We start from the raw sequence: 27,863 nt of genomic DNA, 5'->3' as shown, positions 1-27,863 counted from the left end.
TAATTATTCTATTCTTCTGAACACGTTCTATTCGGAATAATTATATGATATAAAAGAGTTTACATTGAAACTAGTGTAAATTGTACTTGGTTATAAAGAATAGAAAAGAGACACTCGAGACCTATTATTATTCTTTATTATTCAATATTATTATAAAACAGAAAAGGTCTCAGGTTAAAAACAATATTATAGATGTATAAGGCATTTTTTTTTTTGCGCTGACATATTTTTCTTGAAAAGGCAGCCATAAAATTAATGGGTTAACATTATGAAAGTTATTTCTGTCGAAGATAACAAAAATATCACCAAATCTGAAGGATCAATGCGATTCGGCTTTTGATAAACCTATGTCACTTTTCGCATTATTCGACATTTTAGATGTTATAGTTTACAAAACATTCCTTAAATTGTTCTGCAGGGAGCCGCGGTGGCTCAGTGAGTTAGACGCTAGCTAGCTAACCTTCAGGTTCAATCCCGACATGCGTCGAGATGATACCTTCGGATTTTTAAACCTGGTTTCCCTCTGTCATTAATGCAGGTAAGAAGGGCTGACATGGAAAAAGCGTCTAGTCGTTCAGATGGGACAATAAACCGAGGCCCCAGGCTGTGCAAGTTAAAGATCCCGCGACAGTTGGAAATCGAAAAAGTATAGGCCAATGCCGCTGCCATGGCAAAATTTCCCTAATTTCACCCTGCATGGTGTTGCCCGTCTTCATTAGCCACATAGTGCAGAAAAGTAGGACATAATAGCCTACACCATTCATTTCAGTTCATTTAAGTTTTCTGCATCATAGACAACCAGATTTAGTTTGTGTACATGTACTCATTTAACAACTAAATCTCTATTTGATATATCTGTACTGAGAGTTAAAGAGATATTAATTATGAGATATCTTATTTGAGTGATGTTTAAGAGTCATTCTATATGCAAGATGTTTTATTTATATTCCGAGATTTATCATAATATGTTATTAAGATGCTTCTATAAATCTTTAAATGAACTAGTGTTTATTTAATTGTCTGCTATGCGATATTGATGGTTTAGATTAAATTTTAGTTTCATGTAATCATTTAATATTGGCAAACTTGGTCTTTGAAATCGGAATATGATATAATAGAGATGTTTTATTATGCCATATTCTGGTTCACGCAATACAGATTATGAAAAGATAGATGTTGATTTTCGGTTGTTAATTGAAACAAGCTTTGTGTTTATGGTCCATGATACCACCATACTGTCTAGCTTCACATTTGAAGACGAAAAGATCACATGATCATTCCAGTTATATGCCTGAGGGATAATATGTCTTAAGTTGGCAGATGACACAAGGTTTTGATCTGGGAACTGTATTTGATATGTAAAATAAAATTAACTATAACAAAAAAATCTATGAAAGTAAAATTATGCAGTACTTAAATGAATATACGCTCGCAGCTCTGTTCCATTCAGTTTAAAGTCTTAATCTTATTTACTGATGGTAAATACAGCTGAGCTAGCTATTAAAGATGATTCGACCGAAGTTAAACCGATAATAACTTAAAGATTATTGGTGTTTCTTGAAATATCTTCAGACAAATTTCACGTCTGGCCTGTATTCCACATGGATGTCTACTACTATCTAGAAAATAATTCGTTTCACACTTGTTGGAGGTAAATTGGCTGTGAAATCATGTCAGCAATGTTAACTGGTGTTATTCAGGTGTCAGAGTGTTTGAAATAAACCCCTTTTAGAAACTACGTAGGAGTTTTTGTCATTTATTAGCCTGGGTATTTTATGAGATGTTGACTTTTATCTTGTATTTTACAGCTTTCAAAAATTAATCCAAGTAAAAGATGATAATTGAAGCGACAAAATGTGTATCTTGCAGATCTGGCCACTTTTAAATGGCACAAACCTGTAAGAGTTTTGGGTTTTTATTTTTTTATATATAAGTAAATTGCTAATCATAATCCTAATCTTAATATCATTTTGTCCTGTTATCGCTTTTTGCCATGACTTTGGCAGTTTGACACCCTATGCCATTTTCATAATGCACATTGCAGACATTCTAAGGCAAGATTCGGTGTTAATCGTCAGATGGTTAAGAATGTATTCAATGAACTAGATAAAATCCTATTCTGTCTTAGAAGGTAAGACAATTTAATTATATTATATATTAACCTATAAAAATTCCATTATACAAATACTTGACAATATAATTAAAATAGTAATTTGGATCTCTGGTGTTGTCTATTGTCAACGGAACTGATAGTGTTGGTCTTCTCTCAGACTGATTTATTAATTACACGGATGCTTCAGGATATATTATAACCGTCGGTTGACTGACAACTTACATAAGCCGCTTCAGACCAACACATTACATCCATTAAAATATCTAATATTTAAGCAGTTATTTGAAAGACATTTTCACGGAAACATTGTGTTATTGAACAATAGACGATGCCAACAGATAAAAGCATCCATTATTTCCAAACTTCTTCTGGATGCACATTATCTATTATTTGTCTACATAGTAAATATATCATTACAGAGTTGTCTTCATTATTCTTATAAGAAATGATTCAAAGCACGCAAATCTCAAATTGATACGTGTCTTGGAGTGGAGAAATGTTTACTTCAGGAATCCTGGAAGATTCCAAGACCAGTTTACAAAACAGATCTATTGCCAGCATGCCACTATTGCATCTGACAGGGGTTATCATTTGTATATTTACTATTCTAAAAAGGCTGCAGTTTCTGCTCACGATAAACTCCGCGAGGATCCTATAATTACATTTAAAAGTAAAATCTTTCAAAATTTTACATCCAGTTGACAGAAGAGATTTATTGTCATTGTTTCTTTATAATCCTCAACATATTTCAGGAATAACGTATGATTATATAAAAACAGTTCAGTGTGATCTTGCAAGATTTCACATCCAGGTGACAGACAAGATGTATCTTCATCACGTTTGAGTTTACGTTGAAATAAACCAAAGAAAATGATAACTGCTATCCATTGTCAAAATTTGTTTCTTGTTTTCGGCATATTATAGCAAAGGTCTTCTATTATATAAAGAGAAAACCATAGTTTTAAATATAGTAATCTGAATTGTATGTATTGGTTAGAGGATATAAAATGTAATTTAGAAGCTAATTGCTAGTTATGGCTTCCTAGGCCCAACGGTTATGTTTTAAATGAACATTATTCTTCTGAAGTACGTAGGTGTATTTTTCTAGCCGATGTGTAAAGAAATGATTTTAAACGATGGTCTAGGTATAACTATAGAATTCAATTTTTATTCGGAAACCACGATGAAACAGACATTGCCATCTTTGTGAGTTGTGCTATTCTTGGCAAGTCAAACCCTTTTCTGAGGGTCCATCTGGAGTTTAATCCCGGCACATAATACTTTCAGAGCTTTCAATCTAGGTTCTCACTGTCAATGATGCAGGTCGAAGAGGCTAACGTGAAACATACGTCTAGTTGTTCAGATGGGATGATAAACCGAGGCTGTAGGGCCTACATGTCATATATCCCTAAACATTAGGTATATGTCGTCTCAGCGTATTCCGTGATAATTACTGCTTTCGTTGTAGTAAATCCATGAAACGCTTTTTCGGACCATTCTAGACTCTACTTATATGAAATTCCATCAGTAGAATGTTGCATTGTTCAATAATTAAATTGTGTCTAAAAACCATTGCAGTTCCTGAATATTTTGATCTATGTCGTTAATAGAAATAGATAGGAAAGCTTCTTGTTATGATGAAGCAATGTGCAATACTTGTTAGTTCAGAAAATAAATGATAATTTAGGAAAACATACTTCAATAATTCTCTACGAGGCTAATATTAACTGGGAAAACCAATTATTTTAACAACAGCCTGGTATTTCTTCCAATTGCATTGACATTTTATATAATAATCTGACCTAGTGCTGGCGGTCATTGAATGCTTTTTTATTTTTTTCTTTGATCTTCTTAAATGGGCTAATTTGCCTTAATGGATTTGAGATCACTTTCACTAACAGGCGTGCAAAACAAACCCCTGTGATCTTATAATTTCAGCATTGTACTAAATCAAAGCGTTTGATACAATCGCTGCCTGAAACGACCTTTAGCTCCCAATCTCTCATGTGGCTGTAGAAGTCAATTTCATCTACATCTACTTTATAATTAGTACTTTGATATGGTCTCAAACATGGATAACATCTCCAGCATTGAGAACTATATAAAACGTTTTAGTTCTAATTTAGTACAACAAATTGTTACCAATTCCAAGTAACAATGCCTTAACGGTATGTTAAACAAGGCGAAAGAAATGGAGTTTTTCATGAAGACAGTTTTAATCCCCAAGACTGATTCAGATTTAATATTATAGTCAGTGAGCGTAGAAGACTTCCTGATAGAGAAATGGCTATAAATATCTAGACCTATCTTCATGCCAGATTAGTCTCAAACTATCAACTTATCAACATTGGTGATATATAAAGATCTTCCAATCCCGATATTTATATTCTTTATTACTTGATTTATAGAAACAGTTTGTGATTTGAACAAAAGGTTTTATTTTCGGGAGCATGTAGACTATAAACTGTAAATAATGTAATATAGTTGAAAATATAATTGTATAAACCAAACCTTATCTGTAATCCTCTCACTTCGTGAATTTAATAGTTTGTGTCTTAGCGTGGGTTTCAAATTTAATTCGCTTTCAGATAGCGACTTACAATAAGCAGTCTGTAAATATTTCAAAATTGGCACTTTTAAGAATTATCCCGGTCTCATTTCTAGAACGATAGGTCTCGAAAACTAACTACAAAACACCAGAACATACCTATTACATCCAATAACCAAAACCTTAGCTCTCATTCTTATTTCTAGAATTTGGTAGCTTATTCTGATGTAAAATGATCTCGACAATAGGAACACACGTCTAAATGAGATACGAATAATCTAAGATAATGTAGAGGTTATATAATGCAGTAAAGTTCGGCAATTAAAACTAACGGTATAGTAAAGTACCTTGCATCTTTTCTGGTTCTATTCAGTGAAATTCTGGATGGTGAAAATCCAATTTTATCTTTGGTTTTTTGTGAGAATCGGTTGTATCTTATGTAGACAAGTTAATAGTCTCTGTAGATACGTTGTTTATATGCGCGTATGGGTATCGACAAACTAGATTCGGTCTATTGTTATTTTCTGTATGAATGTATTTTATGTATAATTATTCCATGTACTTAGATTATTTCCTAATTAAGGAAATCTGTGCATATCCTCCCCTGTTGTCTCTGAATACTTAAGTAACTAGCCCCCACATGGTATTACTTTTTATTTACCCGATAGGTGACAACATAGCAATAAGACCCAACGATCGGACTCTTATATTATAGATAACCGGATATCTTTCATTAAGTATAGACTCATCCATTATACCAATGCTACACTTACATTGCCTTTTGCAATCCAATATTTCCTATGATTAGCCAAAATTGACTATTTGCGAATCTACTACTGGAACATTTTAAATTGCTACCTAATTTTTAAGAAATGCGAATCAAAATATATATGCGTGACAAATTTTTGAACATTCTCTCCAGGTTATAGCACACAACCTGCACCTTTCAAACACTCCTCAGGCTTTAACCATTGACTAGCCGAAGTATGTGTCATTTAGCAAACAGATATCGTGCAAGTGTCACTGTTGTATTACCCATAAATGTAATACCCACTATAAATGTAATACCCACCATAAATGTAACAAAAATCAACTATAAATGTAATACCCACCATAAATGTAATAGTCATCAACCATAAATGTAATAACCAACCCCACCATAAATGTAATAATATTTAACCATAAAATGTAATAACCAAAACCCACCATAACTGTAATACCCAATCAACCATAAATGTAATAATCCACGGTGCAGTAACATATAGATTACTTAAGTCATCATTGATCAGTGGCGGCGACAGCCTCTTGGAACTGGGGTGCAAATAGGGGGCAGTCTGATTAATGGGAATACAAATGTCAGGGTTGAAATTCCAAATATTGAAGAACCAAAGGCGCAAGAATCTCGTGGGGGTCTGAGGGGTCCTCCCCCAGAACATTTTTGAGAAATATGATTGATTTGGTGCATTTTGCTACGTATTTTGGAACACAAATGTATAAGGTATCATTTTCAAAAAATTTCTCAGAAATAACATGGGGTTGCAAATGGGGGTACAGACAAGTTTCCGCACTTGCATTGATTGAACTGCTGTGTTTGTTAGTCACATATCTCGTGACGACTGTGAGTTCAAGATAGCAAAGACTATTCATCTGACTCGTTGTCTTTCCTCTACGCCACAGGATGTTGCTACAGTTGATGGGATATCTGTTCTTTTCTTTGGGGGAAATGAAATTAATCCAGCACTGGGTTTATGTAGAAGAGAAATAAAGACTTGTTGGGAGAAATATATTTTTATTTTTGTTGCCTTTATCATTTTTTAATTTTAACCCCCATCCCCTTTTTGGAGCCGCCACGGGCCAGATGCGCCTGAATAACATAGTGCTTAAAAAAGTGTGCCCAAAAAGAGTGTGCCTACTTGAATATGTGCCTAATTGAAGTTTTAACATTAACAAAATACATACCTTAACGTTTTTAAACGTTAATTAAAATTAATATGCCATCAAACTCAACTAAAGCTGAAGACACATACATGCGGGTGCGATGCCTGCGTTGCGGTAAACCGGTGTGATTATGCGATACCGTTGCGGCAGGTATTAAACATACGCGCGGTTCACTTTTGCGTTAAATTTGACCGTCGACGTTTGTTCAACCTCAATGGATGTCTTGGAGAAGGACGACGATGTATTATTCCTGATGGTTGCTGTGCACTACAAACGAAAGATAAAAGAGAGGAAGAATCGGAGGGTATGGGTGCATCCCATTAATAGAAAAAGGAAACAACAGGGGGCCTTTTGTAATCTCGCTCAGGAACTGTATGGCGGCGAAGACTAATTCGTGTCCTATTTCAGGCTCGCCAGAGAGCAATTTGCACAAACATTGCATCTCATAGAACAAGATTAACGGAAGACATACAAAGCTCGTGAGCCAATATCTCCAAGACAACGACTAACAATAACCATCCGGTAAATAATTATTATTAAGAAACACTTTTATTTTATTTCACATGTACTACATATACATCCATCAAAGATCTTTGGGAGTCATGGTAATCCTGATCTTGTGGGTTGTACAGATATGGCCGGGGTTTTACCTCCTCTGATTCTTGGGGAGTTATTGCTGCTGTACGTGGCATGTTGACGGCTTCCACTCTGTAATAATGGGGTTTCCCCACAATGACGTCTGAATATAATGGAAATCACCTGCGGCACAGTTGCGTTTCCCCGGACAGAAAGTCCCGAGACTTTTGGTCCGGTGACACGCAGTGGGGAACTATAGCAACGCACCGCAACAGCATGTATGTGTCATGTCAAATGCATACCCTTGTTTGTTTCGACCTGGTGAAACGTTGCGGTGAAATGAACGCATCGCATCGCCGCACCGGACCACGAAGCGCATGTATGTGTCTTTAGCTTTAGCTCATTCCTTTCAAATGTTACTTTTCTTGTTAATGTCAACGAATTTATAGTAATAAAAATGTTTTAACATCTTATTCAGGTTATTGTAATACTAGAAACGTTGCTCTTCAGAGTGCATTTAGATTGAACCTGATTTTTTTGTCTTATCTTTTCGATTTGGTTTGTCAAATTTCTGCCCAGAAATATTCCCACACTTTTTTTTAATCTGAATGCGCCCTTTTTTCGCATTGGCACAAGATAAGCATGGCAATATATGGAATACTCGTGCCTAAAGCGGTTAAAAAAGAGCTAATCCTCGGTAAACCATGAAATTTCAAGGTGAAGTCCTCGGCAGAAAATCCATACATCGTAGTTCTTTTTTAAGTGGTATAATCCTGACTTAACAGAGGCCGCGGAGCGTCTCCGAAAAATCGAACCGACCTCATCTCCACTCGATTTCAGATTCAAGACATTATCGTATGAAGATGAGAAAAAAAATTGGAATGAAAAAAAAAAAAAAAAAAAATGTTATGGGACAGGCCCCCCCCCCCCCAGCTCCGCGGCCTCTGCTTGATTACTCTATTTTTTAACTGTACCGTTATTTATTACCTTTATGGTTGATGGGTATTACATTTATGGTGGGTTTTGGTTATTACATTTATGGTTAAATATTATTACAATTATGGTGGGGTTGGTTATTACATTTATGGTTAATGACTATTACATTTATGGTGGGTATTACATTTATGGTTGATTTTTGTTACATTTATGGTTGGTATTTCATTTATAGTGGGTATTACATTTATGGGTAATACAACCGTAACCTATCTTTTACATAGTTTATGGTGATGGAGTTTTAATTTCGATATTATTTTGATGAGACCTTTTGAATGAATCATTCATACATTAATGAAATAATTTGGTCTGATTAGAAACATTTAACAGCTGTTAAAATTCGACATGCTTAGCAACTTTTTGAATAACCCCGACGGAATAATTTTTCTGTAAATGGACAATATTGTACAGATGAAGAATGAGGACTCGAATTTTCACAGTCTACTGAGGTTTTAATTCGTATATATATACGAATATTTTACATCAAAATTAACTCATCAATCAAAACAGGTCTGACTTTCATATTTATTTTCAATATTTTTACAGACATAATCATAAGATCGAATCATAACACTGGAACTTTGCTGGCTTTATTCATATCATTAATGATGTGTTAGTCTAGGACCACATCCTATCGTGGGATTCTTAGTCGAGATTCATTACTTATACATTTTGGTAATGTCATGTAAGCTATCTAAAGGAACAAATTCATTAGGTTTATCTTTCTGAAACCTATCTCTATCTGCTTAAAGGAATGTTGGTAATCATAGAAATTAAGCTGAAAATATATTATAATGGCCGACCTCGTGAAAGTGTTAAACTGATCCTATGAGTGGATTCACTCATTATCACGTAATTAAATGAACGAGAACATGTATACAATATCCACCGATAGACTAATATATATAACATACACACAAGACTAAACTTTAGTTAACGATTTTGCATAATTACTGAGCTAGTTAAACTATCGATATAATTTACAAAAAAAAACAATTGCTCTATTTTTGGCATTGTGGTAAATTTTATGCTCACATGGCACGCAATATGCAAACTCGCGGTCAGATTCACTCAGTAGGGAGCCAAGTTTTTACGCAAAATTTGAACTCTAAATTGTGATGAAGTGAATGGAGTTCTACGTCTAAATTTTGCTGAAGCTATAGAATATTTATATGTAAACCAAGTAAATAAGAGTCATTATACCTTGAGATATAAAAGTCAGCAGATCTTCGATATAGAGTTTTGTACAAAAACAGACAATTTTTTTTTGTGATAGATCTGAACATGGAGTTACGTTTTACCCAATTGTGAACAGTAGCCATTGCAATCAGAATGATGCTCACAAACAAAAATTTGCTCACTAATGGATACTCGATTTTATTCTTTTATTATTTATTTATCTATCATAAGGGTAAAGTAACATTTTCTGAGCATCTTCAGTACCGACGTAGTTCATATTTAAAATGTCAATCGAACAAGTTATGTTTTTGAAGATAACACACTTGATATACTCCTCACGGATTCTGTACTAGATACCATCTCCTATGTTACTGTTTTATGTTCAATTATTGAGAAGGTATCATTTAAACCGTTATTGGCGCTTCTTTGATGTTGATTAAAATTATTAAGATCATTTAAAATTCATCCCGTTGTAATTTATTTTCAAAGAAGAACGTTTTGAGTTATTTGAAAAGCTTTCAAGACACATGAAAAGTATGTACTTTAAATTGAAATTTAATTTCACACCAGAATTTTGATGCATGACAAATAAGATCCTCTTCTTTGAATGATTGGCCTTTTGTAAAATCATAAGTATGTAAATATAATAAAAACCAATGGTGAAATATAATAGAGTAAATAGTTGAAACGGCTTACCTTGATAAATGTTTATCTCATTCTGCCAACATACAAAATAATCAACAGACCGATCACGTAAAAAATGACCAACTATTAGTAAGAAATTAACGGTCACCTTGTGTTATGTAGGTCTATATGATCTCCAATATGACAATATCAGTACAGATACTTGGTTCAGTATATACACATTATCTCATCACGACACGAAATATACTGGTCTTTATCGTGTTTCTCTTTAAATATTCCAACTTTTAATGCATATATAATTAGTAAGAGAGATTGGACGTCAGAATAACAAAGATATCTCAGTCACAAAATAACATCCATCATATTGAAATAACCCAATATTCATTGTACTCTTATTATTTCAATGTTTAAAGAAAACCATACGATGTTTTTCAGAGAGCGTAAATTTTTAGCATCATTATACTCGTTTGATTTTTAAAAATATCGCCAAGACTGTAGAATTATTTCAAGAATTCGCTATCTTATTAAACTTAATGAACGTGTAAAAACCAATCGTGCAATCCTGAGTCTAAATATTCCACTTTCTTTCAACAGAATGTCAATTACTTTGTAAAGATCTGTGTAATCAATTTTACCATATTAAGCAACATGGTAAAACAAATTATCAAGACATTAGCAAAGTCATAACAAAATGGAGAAAGGTCACGCAGACTTTTACGTCAATCTTAATGTGAATCACAGCACGATTACAGAGTCACAACAGATAAAATCGACCAAAGTATCATCTGTTGGGAAATTATGAAAAGATAGCCATTTTAGAAATTCAAAATCGACAATGAAATGTGATAAATAGGAGTACTTTTACATAACCAGGCTATTTAAAATTAGACCAAACTTTAGTTCTTTTTTTTAAATTTTTTATTTTAAATTAAGACTTGACATACTGTAATTTGTCTAGTGTGGTGATATTATGACTGTGACATTGTGATTGAGGTACTGTGATTTGTGTAGTGTGATGATATTGTGACTATGAAACTGTGATGATATTGTATCAGACTGTGACACTGTGATTGAGGTACTGTGATTTGTGTAGTGTGATGATATTGTGAAACTGTAATGATATTGTGACTGTGACACTGTGATTGAGATACTGTGATTTGTGTAGTGTAATGATATTGTGACTGTGAAACTGTAATGATATTGTGAATGTGAAACTGTAATGATATTGTGACTGTGAAACTGTAATGATATTGTGACTGTGACACTGTGATTCAGGTACTGTGATTTGTGTAGTGTGATGATATTGTGTTTATGACAGTGTGATTGAGATACTGTGATTTGTGTAGCGTGGTGATGTTATGACTGTGACACTGTGATTGAGGTACTGTGATTTGTGGAGTGTGGTAATATTGTGTTTGTGATAGTGAGATTGAGATACTGTGATTTGTGTAGTGTGATGATATTATGACTGTGACACTGTGATTGAGATACCGTGATTTGTGTAGTGTGATGATATGTGACTGTGAAACTGTGATTGAGATACTGTGATTTGTCTAGTGTGGTAATATTGTGTCTGTAACAGTGTGATTGAGATGCTGTGATTTGTGTAGTGTGATGATATTGTGACTGTTACACTGTGATTGAGATACTGTGATTTGTGTAGTGTGATGGTATTATGACTGTGACACTGTGATTGAGTTAACTGTGATTTGTGTAGTGTGATGATAATGTGATTGTGACACTGTGATTGAGATACCGTGATTTGTGTAGTGTGATGGTATTATGACTGTGACACTGTGATTGAGTTAACTGTGTTTTGTGTAGTGTGATGATATTATGACTGTGACACTGTGATTGAGATACTGTGATTTGTGTAGTGTGATGCTATTATGACTGTAACACTTTGATTGAGATACTGTGATTTGTGGAGTGTGGTAATATTGTGATTTTGACACTGTGATTGAGTTACTGTGATTTGTGGAGTGTGGTAATATTGTGTTGGTGACAGTGTGATTTGTCTAGTGTGATGATATTGTGACTGTGACACTGTGATTGAGATACTGTGATTTGTGCAGTATCGTGATATTGTGTCTGTGACACTGTGATTGAGATACTGTGATTTGTCTAGTGTGATGGTATTATGACTGTAACAGAGTGATTGAGATGCTGTGATTTGTGTAGTGTAGTGATATTATGACTGCGACACTGTGATTGAGATACTTTGAATTGTGTAGTGTGATGATATTGTGACTGTGACACTGTGATTGAGATACCGTAATTTGTGTAGTGTAGTGATATTATGACTGTGACACTGTGGTTGAGAAACTGTGATTTGTATAGTGTGATGATATTGTGACTGTAACACTGTGATTGAGATACTGTGATTTGTCTAGTGTGATGATATTATGACTGTGACACTGTGATTGAGATGCTGTGATTTGTGCAGTACCGCGATATTGTGTCTGTGTCACTGTGATTCATATACTGTGATTTGTGTGGTGTGATGATAATGTGATTGTGACACTGTGATTGAGACACTGTGATTTGTGTAGTGTGATGATATTGTGACACTGTGATTGAGACACTGTGATTTGTGTAGTGTGATGATATTGTGACTGTGACACTGTGATTGAGATACCGTGATTTGTGTAGTGTAGTGATATTATGACTGTGACACTGTGGTTGAGAAACTGTGATTTGTATAGTGTGATGATATTATGACTGTGACACTGTGATTGAGATACTGTGATTTGTCTAGTGTGATGATATTATGACTGTGACACTGTGATTGAGATGCTGTGATTTGTGCAGTACCGTGATATTGTGTCTGTGTCACTGTGATTCAGATACTGTGATTTGTGTGGTGTGATGATATTGTAACTGTGACACTGTGATTGAGATACTGTGATTTGTCTAGTGTGATGATATTATGACTGTGACACTGTGATTGAGATGCTGTGATTTGTGCAGTACCGTGATATTGTGTCTGTGTCACTGTGATTCAGATACTGTGATTTGTGTGGTGTGATGATATTGTAATTGTGACACTGTGATTGAGATTCTGTGATTTGTGTAGTGTGATGATATTGTGATTGTGACACTGCGATTGAGACACTGTGATTTGTGTAGTGTAGTGATATTATGACTGTGACACTGTGATTGAGATACTGTGATTTGTGTAGTGTGATGATATTGTGATTGTGACACTGTGATTGAGACACTGTGATTTGTATAGTGTGGTGATATTGTGTCTGTAACAGTATGATTGAGATGCTGTGATATGTGCAGTATGGTGATATTGTTATTGTGACACTGTGATTCAGATACTGTGATTTGTGTGGTTATGTTGTTATTGTGACTGTGATTGAAGTACTGTAATTTGTGCAGCTTGGTCGTGAATATTTAAACTGTCTATTTTTATATTTTCTATAATGTATATAAGATATTTAATCGTACTTGTATCATGATGTTCAGTGTCTACATCCTTTTTATGCAATTTATTTGAAAGGATCAAATACATTCAGCAGGACAATTTTTAAAGTTAGTAAATGGCAATTAAGTGTTATTTTCCATGTCTCTTTGGAGGAGTGTGTGATCAAATATGAATTAGAATATGCAGGTCAAATTGCAGCACGGGAAATCATTAGACATTGCATTGTCTTTGTAAAGGATGTCATAGAATTATCTCTAGCTCACTCGGGATTACATTATCTCCTTAACAAAATAATATTATGGGAATTTTTTAGGCCGAACCTGTAACTATCTTGGGATTTCTAACTCATCAATTAGAAATGTAGTGCGACTTGACTACACAAAAATAATACTCCTCATTATGAAATGAATTCTGCAGTGTATTTAATTTCATTATGTATTATATATGATTGCATACATCAACAAACGATTAAGCTCGAGTGTATATGGTTATTGAATTTAATGGATGGTTGAAAAGTCTAACACAATAAAAAAGAGCTTTGCTGACATGTTGATATTATTCAAATCCATAGTGCCTTACTTCTATCAAATTTAAGTGTTTGAATTTTTTTTTAAAATGCCATGCTTCAGCAGCGCTGGGGTCACAATTTTTCACTGAAAATCCACTGAAGATCTTAATTAACCATGCTAATCAAATTTGGTTCCCTCTGAACCCTTTTCTTGTTCTGCAGCTCAAAGGAACTATCTGAGTATGAGAAGAGCAATATAAAATAATATTTTGATGTTGCCTTACTGACAAACGTCAGTTTTCAAAAAGCAGCATAATTTATTCAACTTTTATTTTGACACAATTACTGTTGTTCGAGCGACCTCATATGATATGTTATGGACAAGTAGAGGTATCTGATGAGAATATCTCATTGGCGATTCATTCCAAAACTGAACAAAATCAATCCACTCAGGGATAACAGATACCTATTGTTGATCAGTTAAAGACTTGTCGGAAGTGAGAAAGCCTACTGGTAGAAATCAAATAATGTTTGATGTACACACATCTCGAAATTATCCAGACATGTTTATCTTTATTGTGTTTATGACAGCCGAGTGTGACATGTTTCCAGCTATATCATTTTATGGATCATTGAACCCTCCAGCTATTTTTTGCCACTTTCGAGTGATCAAAATTTCCAAGATGGCGTTAAACATGTGGAGAAAACCTCGTCAATGATAACCGTCATTCTGAATGTGAGATTTTTCCGACAGAATCAAATGTTAGAAATGGTGAAATCTTTTCGTGATAAAGAAAATCATCAACATTACAATTGCATTCAATGTCATGATGTCGACTCGTGAAAAAATAACATGATGTACCTTCGATTCTATGAAACGTCATCGATACAAACCTTGACTCAGTTGAAAGCAAAAAATGCCACATTAATCTTAAAAAAAAAACAAGAATGATTTCCTTGGGAATTTTTACCCCAGGGTTCGGCTCATCTATCAAATATATGGTCATTGTAAGTGTATTGATGTTTAGCCATTGATTTCTAGACATATTTAATTGATATGCTATTAATACAGTAATTAGCATAGTGGTCTGTAGGTAGATTTTGTTATAACTTTTGATCCATTATTATCACAAACATAAAAGAAACGTAAAAAATTAGAAATAATACAACCAGTATGTTGATAAACGAACAACATCAAAAGCAAAATAGGTTCATTGATATAATTGACAAATAAATGTAAAGTTAATAATTCATTGTCCATTATATATCCAAAATAATGACCTTTTTTGTCCATTCTCACCTTGGTTAGGTTAGTGCAAGGTTGGTGATATTATTTGTATATGAATTTCACACTGAATAAAGGATTTTGAGTCAATAAACCAATGTAGGCCTATGTATGTTGCTATCCATGCCATATACATGTACGCCAACATAGTCTACGGTTTCTTACATGTATATATGGCTAAGTAGCACATACGTTTAATTATTTGGTCCCATAGACATAATCTAATGTAACGTTAGACATATACCAATTTGCATGTGTTCGGGAAAAAATCCAATCAGGGAATTATGTGACTAAGCAATAATATTTTTAATTGATGGGGATTTTCATCGAACCAAAATTAATCTAGGAATCTATTCCAATTCGTATTTAAGTGATCAAGAAACAGCGATTCTGAATCCATATAGCTATAGCTAATATACATGTAGTGACTGGAAAAAGTCAAATTTAATTGTAAGGTTTTTAAGTTTAGTCAGAAAATTTTTAAAAATTACTCCAGATCTTCGTAAACCGCTCAATATTGTAACTATAATTTTTCTTCTGTATTATTCCGAGCTCAGACAGGATTAATCAAACGAGAGAACGCGTTCTGGTACAAATTGCATTTGTGTTCCCTGTTGTTTTTTGTGTTTTACTTTCTTCTGTTACAGAAAGAGGTCCTCTGTAACCTTATAGTAAACTTTTCTAAATCGCGTCTTTGTCTCTCGTAGAACTTAATGATCCTTTTTCACAATGGTGTGTCTCTTGAAGAGGCACGCTTCTGTGTTAGATAGTTACCAAACTTAAAACAAGTTATTTTATGGCAATTTAATTTTGTTTTGTGTAACTTGCGATTCTACTTAGCTTATAATGTTTAAGTAGGCCTATTTGGTTCTATAAATTCCAACTCAAGAAAAGCTAGAATGTTTTATTGTATTGTATCGTACAGTCAAATATGAAACATCATCATGTGAAAAATAGAACTTACTTCCATAATTTTTCAGTTCGCTTGATTAAACCTAACATTCAGGATAGGAGCCAAACATGATAGTAATTCGTACTAAGTCTTGTATTTAGTCAATAGGTTAAATAGATAGCAAGATATTTATAGTACTATTCTAATCATATAACAATCTAAGCCTTATTAGTAGTCATTCATTAACTTGTTAGTTACATTTTAAGAATAAAAAACACGTTCTATAGTATTTAACTGTAAGCTTACTGATGACTTCATCTTACTACTTGGGTATATTTCCACTCTATCAGAAGCAATCATAGTATTTAAGTACTAAGATCTACTGGGAATTATTGCCAACGATTAATAAAAACATTTTTACTGTACTTTATAAGGGTTGACATAATTTGACTTAAAGTTTTCTGCTATTTTCTATCTATTAAAATTTCATGAGGCATTTTGGTAATCTCTTGAGATTATTTAAAGCCGTCAAGTTGATTATAGGTTAAGGTCTGGCATATATGTTGGTTATGTCCCCTTTGTTCATATACCTGGACAGTGTGGTGGCCCATGGACTGAAGTGAGTTGGTGCTCTTCCTCGGTTCATCTGAGCCACTGTCTCTGATAGGGGGTGTTGACCCGTCGGCTAGCCAGCTTGCTAATTTTCGGCTGGCTGAGGGGTTGCATCAGCTGGCTACAGCCACAGGCCCTTGAAGTTCTATAGTGTCAACCTACATAAAAAAGAAGGCTTCCAATGGCATAACAGGCACAAATGTAAACAAAGCTGTTTGTTTTGGGGTGTTTTTGAAAGAAGGACTGCTTACTTATGACTCCGGTGTACTTTTTATTGGAAATCCACTTTTGTATTGTTTCGGAAAATAGTAAACTACAGCAAATTGCGAATTTGGTTTCAAAGTAATTTATTAACTAAAAAGACCAATGCTGAATTTAAATATTTAAATCCAAATAGGTAAAATAAAACTGCAAAACAAGTGGACAGTTTTTCTTCAATGAGATTCAAAATTCTACACTTACAGACATCGATATTAATTTCCAAATTTCTGAACAACATGTGTTGTGGGAACTTGCTTTTATTATACATGTCATGCAAACCAAAATGCATTGAATTGGGTGCACAGTATGAACAGTAATATATTAGGTTCTACAATTGTAAAATAGTCTTTAGCTGAGTATATCTGGATCTTAAAATAAAGAAGACCATGTTCATATTCAGAGCATCAAGTGAACTTCCTTTGGTATTCATAATGTAACCTGTATTGGAAAGACATTTTCCACCGGGACACTTGATGAAGGAATTCAGTGGGTGAGAATTTTGGAATGGTTATTGTCAGATCCACTATAGAGGGGGCGTTTCATTGTAAAATGACACCTGGCGAGCGCCGGTGGAAGTAAGACGAGTGCGGCTGGCTGGCTTAAAAAGCAGACCGGCGGCGGCACTTGTGGCGCAAAACCCGACAGCTTAGCTGCAGATTTTCGGCGGCTTACAGGTCTAAAGGGGAGAGGGGTGCAGATTTTAATGAAGTGACACCTGGCGAGCACCGGTGGAAGTAACACGGTGACGGCTGGCTGGCTTAAAAACCGGCTACTCTATCTAAATCTAAACTTGTACGCCCGCTCATCCACAATTTTCTTGTGAACGCGACAGATTATACTGTGGGATTCGTTGTGATTTAAGTCGTTCATGTGATTCGTTGTGATTTTTAAGTCGTTCCTGTGATTTTTCAGTTGATGGTGCGCTTTGGTCGACTTAATCCAGTACTTATCAGATTCTCTACGATGTCTCAAGTTTCTAGTATTAAGTATGACCTTTAATTCTATCGACTTGGACCCCTTAATCTGGAATTCTCTTTGGGAATTGAAGTGCCATCGAATCTGACAAATTCATCTTTTAATTAAAGTTTATATATATATATATATATACAGTCAAGTAACCTAATTTCGTGGAAACCTATTATTCGTGGATTTCCGGAAAAGATTAATAATTTACATGAGCGACCTTGCGCGACTTCCGCATTAATTTGTTTTGATAAACATGGGTTTTCTGTACAATATCAGCTAGTAGAATGTTTTTATCGACTTATTTATGTATCAAACATTGTACACGAAAATAGGTGACGCATTCTGCCGCCGTTGCCGAGTTGGTTGCTCATGAAATATGGGTCAAAGTGAAGGATTCATCAAGAAAATCGAAATAAACCAATTTTAATTATTTTGTAGAATATCTGAGGAAACATCTAAGACATAAAAAACTTTTTTCGTTTTTTTAACTTTGACGAAATTCGGTGTCGAATCCTCATATCCACGAAAATAGGTTACACCACTGTATATGTTATATTGGAGATAAAATTGTGTTTATATTAACCCTTGAGAATAAAGTATGTTAAACTTGTAAACAACAAGGTAAACTAATATTTCTCTGTCATGATATTTTAACATTTGGAACCAATATAGTAACATATGATAGCCATGTGGAATAATGATTATTGAAATGGCTTTAATAAAGATCTATGTGTATTTATTAAGTAGAGTATATGAGGTAAAGTAATGATATGTGAGATTATAAAATAACTATATGATAGTCAGATGTTCATATTTCAGATATATATCATCATATTCAGATGTGAGATACATGATATTATATCTTAACTACTTACATCGATTATTTTTGTGGCAGGGCCAATTTTATTAGTAACGGTATACAATTGCTCTGTTGTATTTAAAAACTATGATATACTTCAAGACTGTTGATATTTCAACATTAACGGCAACATTCATGACACACGATGCATGCATCTATGGAATAGATAGTATACCATTGACCATTTAAGGGATTGTAAAGAGGTTTTATTGTCTGTATGTGTATTGGGATACTTCTAACATCAATTGTCACAAATTCCACAAATACTAAGTGTTTGATCACTAATTGCAAAATATGATTTATTACATAAAACCCTTTTCGATTAGTGATGTCATCAAATTGCAGAAACCACAGACATCTCATTGAAAATTGGAATGGTGCAAATTTATGCTATCAGTGTCCCACATACACAAAAAAATAGAAAATATATTGTAACATTTTTATTTAAAAATAAAAACAATTTAAAATCAAACATTGGCATGAATAATTCTTTTCATAATGGTAAATAGCAGCGATAAAATAAAATGACAATACATTCTATAAATACCTTTATATTATAGATATAAGATCTGTTTTCTGTTGAATTAGAAATCTGACAACTCCAAAATACAAACTAATAAAACACCTCCAGAATTCAATACCCTGAACACTTAAATAAGCATTATATACTTTGTTTCCTTCCATTAAAAAAGAGTTCAAGCCTTAAAAAGTAAAATACCCTTCTCAAAAACAAAGAAATTTCAAGACTTATAAACTACATGATTACTCATTGACCACAATGAGCTTGGAATTTCACAAATAATTATAATAAAATTTTCAGGTTAATGCTTTTAGTCTCAGAGTGTCGTGTGATCCATAGAAATTGTATGGTTCTATATTTTACATTTGAAATTAAACCACAGGCATTAAATGACAAGTATTTTTGACAGAAAATTCATATGAAAATAATTTGCAAATTGCAATTCTGTTCATATTGTGGTTGGACAGGAAATATTTTATTGGAGTACTAATTTTTTGGACAGAAGTTTGCAATATTTGAAAATTAGATTTTGTGTGATTGTGTAATTAACGACTGTAAGGTTTTGCATGCAAGTCTGTTTGCTGGCATTGTTTAAATTAAAGCTATATACATGTTTGAATTACAAACTTCGTTGGATATAAGACAATTTCTTACACCTAATCTTTAAACCCTAATTAACCCTACACAACTAACAGAGATCCTTATATACCATACACACATATACTTTTAGATAATGATAATACCAAAATATCTGTTATTTTAGGAAAATTAAAATACTGATTAAAACAAGATATGTTTAAATTCTAACAAAAACATTTTAAAACTTTGGAAATCTAATTCAAACTCTCTAGTTTCAGTTCTTCACACTGTACTCAAAGTAAAAATTTGGGGATGTTAGAATTGAAATGACTATATGAAAAGATAATGACTTGTGAAAATTAGCTTGAATTCATGACTAATTTAATTTGGGAGATATACTCTCCAAAAAGTAATTGCTTGGTTACCTCCCTTTAATCATTCTGTTACCTTAAGTGATGGCTCAGTTGGTGACTTCTGAATGTTCTGGATTCATGGATTTCGGGTTCAGGGCGAGCTTCATGTATGTCAGAAAAATAGTAGGTGTAGACAGAAGTAAAAATAGGTGGGAAGACTTTGAATTTGACATGTTCAATTGAGACCAGAATTGTAACAGAGGGAACTTGTTCAGAACCCTCAAATTGAGCACCACCTTGTAGTTCTGATTCATGCATTAAAATGGAATGATACTATTCTAAAAATTAAAACTTGAATGGTTAAAATGAATACAATGGAATAAATTTTGATTTTGAACTCTCTATAAATTTTAAAAACCCAAGGGAACATTTTCACAATATATAATAGTGTTGAGAAGGCAATTAAAATCACATAGACTATTTCACACCACTCCTAGTGCTATAAGTTATTATTTACAATATTATTTTTGATTTGAACACATAGTTGAACTGAAGAAAAATACAGAGCTGCATAGAAAAAGAAATCACAGATAAGTCTGGGTACAACAGGCCATAAAATAACAAATATTCCCATAGATATGACCATTTTAACATGACTTCTACAACTTTCATAAATTGATCTACAATATAAAATAGTAATATGGCACAAAAACATATTGGCTTGAAGAAAATATTTTTCCTTGTGTTTAGACAAAATTCTTGATGACTGCACAATGGCATACAAAAGTAATTTTTGTACGCCCACTTTTTGTTCATCAAGTAAAAGGAAATTTGATAAAATTTCTTGTCTTTCTTTATAATTGCATATATACAGTGAATCTTGCTCATATGACCATCTATATTCAATATGCGAAAACAATGCAACCACCTCATTTCTTTTCAAAACAAACCTACATTACTGTTTTTACTAGAGTGGATGCTCTGCTACTTATAGGACTGAAGCAAAAATAAAGCGCTAAATTGACCTGATGATGATTTTTGCATTATGTAGTAATGGTATAAACTTTAGAACCCACCTTATTCTATTTTCATTGTTGAATAATAAAGATCTGAAAAGTGAGACTTCAATAAAGGAGAGTAAAAAACAGGAGAACATAACAAACAAGGAGGTCCATCTATGAACATCACTATATAACCAGGAGAATTTACCAACTAACCAATAAGGTAATAGTATTGTATACATTATAAATGTTATTAACTGCCAAGTAGCTGGTTCTTGAGGCTGTAAAATACATTTTGAAATTCATAAAAGTTTCATTAAATCCTTTGAACACTAATTTTCTTAAATGCTAAACATCATATACCCTGAACTATAAATTATATCACTTTGTGTACAACAATGACCTTTGTAATATCACGTAGTGAAAGACCCTTCTCAGGTCCATCAGATAATTTTGCGGTTGGCATAGCAGCTGTAAGTGTTAAAGGATTTAAATAACTATTTAGATACATTTATACCTAGTGATCTTTTCTCTCATGTGAATTGGTCCTTTGAAACAAAATTGCTGAAATCTTTTTAGACAAAATATAAACAGTTCACATTAATATTTTGTTTGCCATACTGCAAAAAGTCACTTAGTCTTTCAATGTTTTACTGTTTGGGGACAAACACTGTATTTTTGTAAATTTGCCCAAGAAAGAAGGCACCTTATGAGTTATTATATCCCACTTTATTTTGATGATACTAACCTCAGCAATAACATAATGACTTTCATTAGATGGTGTAGTATAATGTACAAATGGTAGAAATACTTCTTCATAATTAAAAAGATATAAATATAATATGGTTGTACGTGGAAAGTCTTTTAAACCATATAATAGAAATAAACTTCTTCCTGGGTACAGTGCCTACAAATAACATATTTCAATTCTTTAATAAACCATTTTACCAATTCCTTATAAGATCTGGAATTTAGGTATAAGATTCAACTTTCTTATCTTCACAGATTTACATTTCAGGGATAATTCCATCTAAATGTCTACTTCACCATTTCGGCTTTTAAGAAATGAAATCTAACAGAACTGTATAATTAAAAGCTGATTGAAATATCATAAACAGAATCTCGCCATAAAATATTAAACTGAATACCTTATATTCCCAGAGATTTGTAGGAAATTTCACCCCAGTTTCTGTCATACCCTGTATAGCATATAGTAAAGCTTTAAGATGTACATTATTGTCTATATGTAACTTTTTCTTTAAAGATTCTTCATCAAAGCCCATTAACATTGTGCCATCTACAAATTACCAAAAACAAGAAAGGAGTAAATGAAGTTCTGTAACGTAGATATTAACCATAAAAAAAGTACGATTTATGACAATGTCATGATGACATACATAAATCAATAAATTTCCTCCTCCAAAACTTGATCTTCACGAATTTCTTAATGAGTCCTTAATGGTTTAGAATCATTGGTATAAGTACCTATTTTTTCTTGTAAAACATACTGAGAATAAAGTTCAGCCCATGTTAATTCTGTTAACCATGTACTAACATCCTGGGGTTTCCAAGACCACAATGGTTTCTTGATAAGTAAATCTTGATCACTTTTACGCCAGTACCATGCTAAATATATTACCTGTTAATATTCATACATTTTAGTCTTAAAATCATCAAATAGTATAAATAAAAGATAACTAATAAACAAAAATAAAAAAATACTATACTAAGATGATTGAGATATTGTAATAATAAAATGATAAGTTACTCTAAGGATACCTATTTAAATCAACCTATCAAAAATAAAGAAAATTAGGTTCTTGAGGCATGTTATTCTTTTTTTAAGTAAAATTTGTAATAATTTTTCAATCTCTTTAAAACCGAGTAATCCCAGATTTTCAAGTAATTTCTCCTTTGCTACAGTTTTTAAGTGATAGTAAATTTACTCACTAATATAGCAATTAAAGTAAGAAGTATTCCAGAACAAAATGCTCTGGGATCAGATTCGGTTTCTTTTGATTGTAATTTCTTGTCAAAATCATCCAACTTTGATTTCGTTTCTTCATCATTTTCTAAATCTATATCTAACTGTTTGACCTCCTCTTTAAATAATCTATACATCATATTCCTATAAATAACAATAATATTAAAATTAAATTAGCTAAAGTGGGGTGAGTAAATGGACATTTTGATATATTATTGTATTCACTAGCAGGACTACTACAGATTTTAAATGGTTGTACATCAACATGCTAAAAATGACTTTTACCTACTGGTGTAATATTTTATTAATATTCATGCTGCATATCAATAGATCTGGAATAGGGTCACTAACAAGTTAGTCCTGCAGAAGGCTGCATCGGTACAGTATTTAGGTAATGTCAATGTCATGAATGTTTGTGTAAATATTTTTCAATTCAATATCATATGATATAACAGAATTAGAAATTAAAGTGCACTGTAAGCTGTGAGCCTACAAGAGCACTGTAAGCTGTGAGCCTACAAGAGCACTGTAAGCTGTGAGCCTACAAGAGCACTGTAAGCTGTGAGCCTACAAGAGCACTGTAAGCTGTGAGCCTACAAGAGCACTGTAAGCTGTGAGCCTGCAAGAGCACTGTAAGCTGTGAGCCTACAAGAGCACTATAAGCTGTGAACCTACAAGAGCACTGTAAGCTGTGAGCCTACAAGAGCAGACAATATGTCAGTATACATAGGGCACAATATATGAATAAACTACACCAAATAGGTCTAAAAATGTACCTTAATGTTATGTTTACTTTAGGATGACCTTGCCATTTTTGTCGACATGTTGGACATTCTCTTTTTCTTGATGTTAGAAACCATCTAGCTAAACATCCTCGACAGAAATTATGTCCACACATTAAAGATGTTGGTTGAGTCATTAGATTAAAACAACAGCTACATAAGAAATCCTCTCTATTTTCATCAACATCATGGTCAGATGAAAATTTGTCTTCTGCTTCTCTTTTCATCTCCATCTTAACAAAAGCTTATCTATGTAGCAATAAACATACAGTACTTTCTGAAAGAGAAATGGCATTATTTTCACTAAATGTGTCTGATTTCTGTGTCTTATAAGCTTATCTGAAAAGAAATAAAGCCCAATCTAAGGCAGTAAATATAAATATGTCCCATTCAATCGCTAGGGAAGCAGCTCATGCTCATTTGGGGAGTGTTGTCTTACATCAAAAGATGATGGATGTTACCCAAATTTACTCATGGGAAAGTTTCATCTGACTGACAACATCCGATTCTTGAAAATAAAAATTCATTCCCAAATTTTGTAAAATTCTATTCTCTTGATCTTATTTCTGTTTCATGATTTTTATCCTATTTTTCTAAGACAATTTTATAGGTACAGTCGAGTAACTTAATTTCGTGGAAACCTATTTTTCATGGATTTCCAAAATGTTTAATAATTTACATGAGCGACCTTGCGCGACCTCCGCATTAGTTTGTTTTGATAAACATGGGTTTTTTCTACAATATCAGCTAGTTGAATGAATCAACTAGCGGATTCTGTGTCAGCAGAAAATTTCTATGGAACACAAAGTGGACCATATTCTTGTGTTGTTTCAGTGACTTTTAGCAATAAATCACACTACGTATCTTATTTTGTCAGTCACTATTTTTTTTTTAAAATCGTGGTTCTTTGAAGGAATTGTCACTTGTTATAATGAATTGATATTAAAGATAAATACTAACTTATTTATAGATCAAACATTGTACACGAATATAGGTGAGGCATTCTGCTGCCGTTGCCGAGTTGGTTGCTCATGAAATATGGGTCAAAGTGAAGGATTCATAAAGAAAATCAAAATAAACCAATTTTAATTATTTTGTAGAATATCTGAGGAAACATCTAAGATAAATTTTTGTTGTCGTTTTTTTAACTTTGACGAAATTCGGTGTTGAATCCTTATATCCACGAAAACAGGTTACACCATTGTACAGGTAGGCCATTTTTTTGAGCAATCATACTATAGGCCTACTATAGTCTCAGGAACTGGAATTTATTAGCTGAGCTAATCAGAAATAGTTTTTTAGTCCCTTTAAAACACATACAAGAAATTCTATTTTGAATTGTTTCAAGAAAAAGCAACCCGGCAAATCACTGACGTTTGGCTACTATCTTGTGTCACTGTCGTATCACTGTCAGTGTCAACTAATAAACATCATTGCAACAACTTGCACAACAAATCTGTCAAACCTTACTGTGCCTACAACTGGCACAAGGTACAGGAGCCTTTTTGCACTATAGCTACTTACAGATTAGAATGTGATAAGTAGGCTATCAATAAAATCTAGGTCCTTGTTCTTGTGCTTAGATCGTGGAATCTATGACTCTCTGGGAAAATGACAGAAGGAATTTTGCCATTTTTTTTAGCGAAAGTGAAAGGTGAGTCAATGAAAAATTATACATTATAATTCTGAAACACACTAAACGTCAATACTTTTATGAGATGTTATAAAAAAGATATAAACAATATAATGGTTGCATTCAATGTACGGACAAATCTTCTGCATGAGGTGTGATGGACTGGATAGTAACAATATCGCAATTTTGTAAATATATACTTACATTAGTCTACTAGGCCTAGTTAGAGCAGTGCATTAAATAGTGACAACCATCGTGGCAATATTTGGGACCGCTTACACCAATTGATTTAATCAAATGCGATTCAAAAGATATTTTTACAGGGTTATCTTTTATCTAACCAAAAGATTGCCTCATAGGTAGGTGATATCCGCTCATTCTACTTTTTCCATAACATAAACTTCCTTTTTGTTGAAATTAACTGAAGCGGATTTGTTGACTTCCTGTTATCATTGATATAAGCGTTAGAAAATAAACAAAATGGAGGTTACGAGAAAGAGTAAGTTCTTTAGCGGGAATGATAAATTCAAAATAGCTTAGATATATCTAAAAAAGAAATACAAGCACTTTAAAAACTTTATGAACATCACACATTCAATGACCTTTTCTTTCAAATTTAATAATGGTGCGGAATATTTGAAATTTAGAAGAAAATTCGATTTAAAATGAAACCAAAACTAAAACTTTTTATAATGAAAGTAAAACTAGAAAATCTTCAACGAGTGAGTGACAAGTACGTTTGCGTGTCATATAAATTTTTAGTATTTTAGAAAGAATTCAACACAAATTCAATAATTCATTTATAACCCTATTTCACATTAAATGCACAAATTTTGTGCATCTAAAGCATTCAGAAAGCTTAACTGATAGATTTAACTAGTGATGTTCGGATTGTCAGCAACATTGGATTATTGGTCGTTGAACGATGTTACTATTCAATTTCCTTTTGAAAGTTGACAACATCAGCAAAAGGTTTAAAAGCCCAGTTAGATTTAGAATTAGACCCAAACAAAAGTTGGGTCTAATTTGAATTAAACTGCTGAATAAGGTACTAAACGGAAGTGGATAGTACACGACTTTTCTGGGAGGTGGTGAAGAACAGCAAATTTGCAAAAACTCATGCTTCATCATGAAACGATTTCCTTCTTTTTGATGCATTAGGTTGGATGAAAATAATCGTGATGTTTCGACACAATTATTTCGTAGTCCCCATTCAATAACAAATGATTCAAAATCCTTGTGGATTAGATATTGTGTTATGTTTTCATTTTCCAAGTATGATTTTCACATCAAAATTTGCAAAAATTCATTTCTGACTTTAAAAATTGAGTTTTTTTTTTCACAATTCCTTACTTCTAAATGTATTCAAGTGCAACTTCAAGAATCGTTGCAGCCCTGTTCATCATTTAACAATCAAAATACGACACTTTTATTTTCATAGGAAATACTGCAAACCCAAGCTTTAAATATTATCGTTTAGTTTGGAGAATCTGCTTGTGAAACCTTGAGAATTTAGACTCAATGTCATGGGAATATATATGACAAATGCAAGTATTTCATCACTTCAAAAACAACATTGAAGATATCGGGTAGAAATAATATACAAAGTCTCGTAATTTGTCGACAAGTTGGTCAAATCTGTCGACGACTTGGTCATGTTTGTCGACGAGTTGACTGTCGACTAGTTGGCGTGTCGACGACTTGACCGGACACCAGTGTACATGCCATTTAAGCCTAAGTGAGGTAAAGTCACTGTTGTTGGAAACGTGATATTACTTCTGAATATTATGTCTGTGTTTTACTGTATAACTTTTCTTAAGAATACTTAATATATAGACTTCTACATCGTTAAAAAAGTGTTAATGCTCAACAAAATTTTAAACTGCTATGCAATTTCGGTTCATAGAGCAAACTTGTATGCAAATTAAAAAAGAGTAAGCTTAATTTGTTTTTTTAGAGTGTTGACTTACAGTGTAATTACCTGCATCAAACCTATCATAATTAACAAAACAACTGTGAAATTAATTTATAAAACCTTTAACATATTTTTTTTAAGCTACATTAAATGTTGTGTGTTTGATTATTATGCCTCTCAATTATTTTTTTTCTTCCCATTGCTCATTACTAGATTTAACTGTTCTTCAGCCTGGTTCACACAATTTTTTTTGCAGTTAATCCAGCTTAAGCATTACTTCAAAGTTAC

At 33.1% G+C, this 27,863-nt stretch overlaps 1 protein-coding gene across 1 annotated transcript; it reads right to left on the bottom strand.

The window, feature by feature from the left end:
• Positions 1-20,759: 20,759 nt before the first annotated feature.
• Positions 20,760-25,667, bottom strand: LOTGIDRAFT_216166 (hypothetical protein; the record flags this gene model as incomplete). The annotated part of the gene is made up of 8 exons (XM_009057782.1): positions 25,552-25,667; positions 24,022-24,304; positions 23,212-23,389; positions 22,747-22,900; positions 22,410-22,558; positions 22,006-22,168; positions 21,337-21,535; positions 20,760-20,919 (listed from the first exon to the last, which is right to left on the bottom strand). Exons 2-8 carry the CDS (start codon positions 24,258-24,260, stop codon positions 20,760-20,762), a joined length of 1,242 nt encoding a protein of 413 aa, XP_009056030.1. The 5' UTR covers positions 24,261-24,304; positions 25,552-25,667.
• Between the last annotated feature and the right edge of the window lie 2,196 nt (positions 25,668-27,863).

Source organism: Lottia gigantea, assembly GCF_000327385.1.
Source record: "Lottia gigantea unplaced genomic scaffold LOTGIsca_31, whole genome shotgun sequence".
NCBI classification, from domain to species: Eukaryota; Metazoa; Mollusca; class Gastropoda; family Lottiidae; genus Lottia; species Lottia gigantea.
The sequence above is the reverse complement of the archived record's forward strand: the minus strand, read 5'-3'. Positions and strand labels throughout refer to the sequence as shown.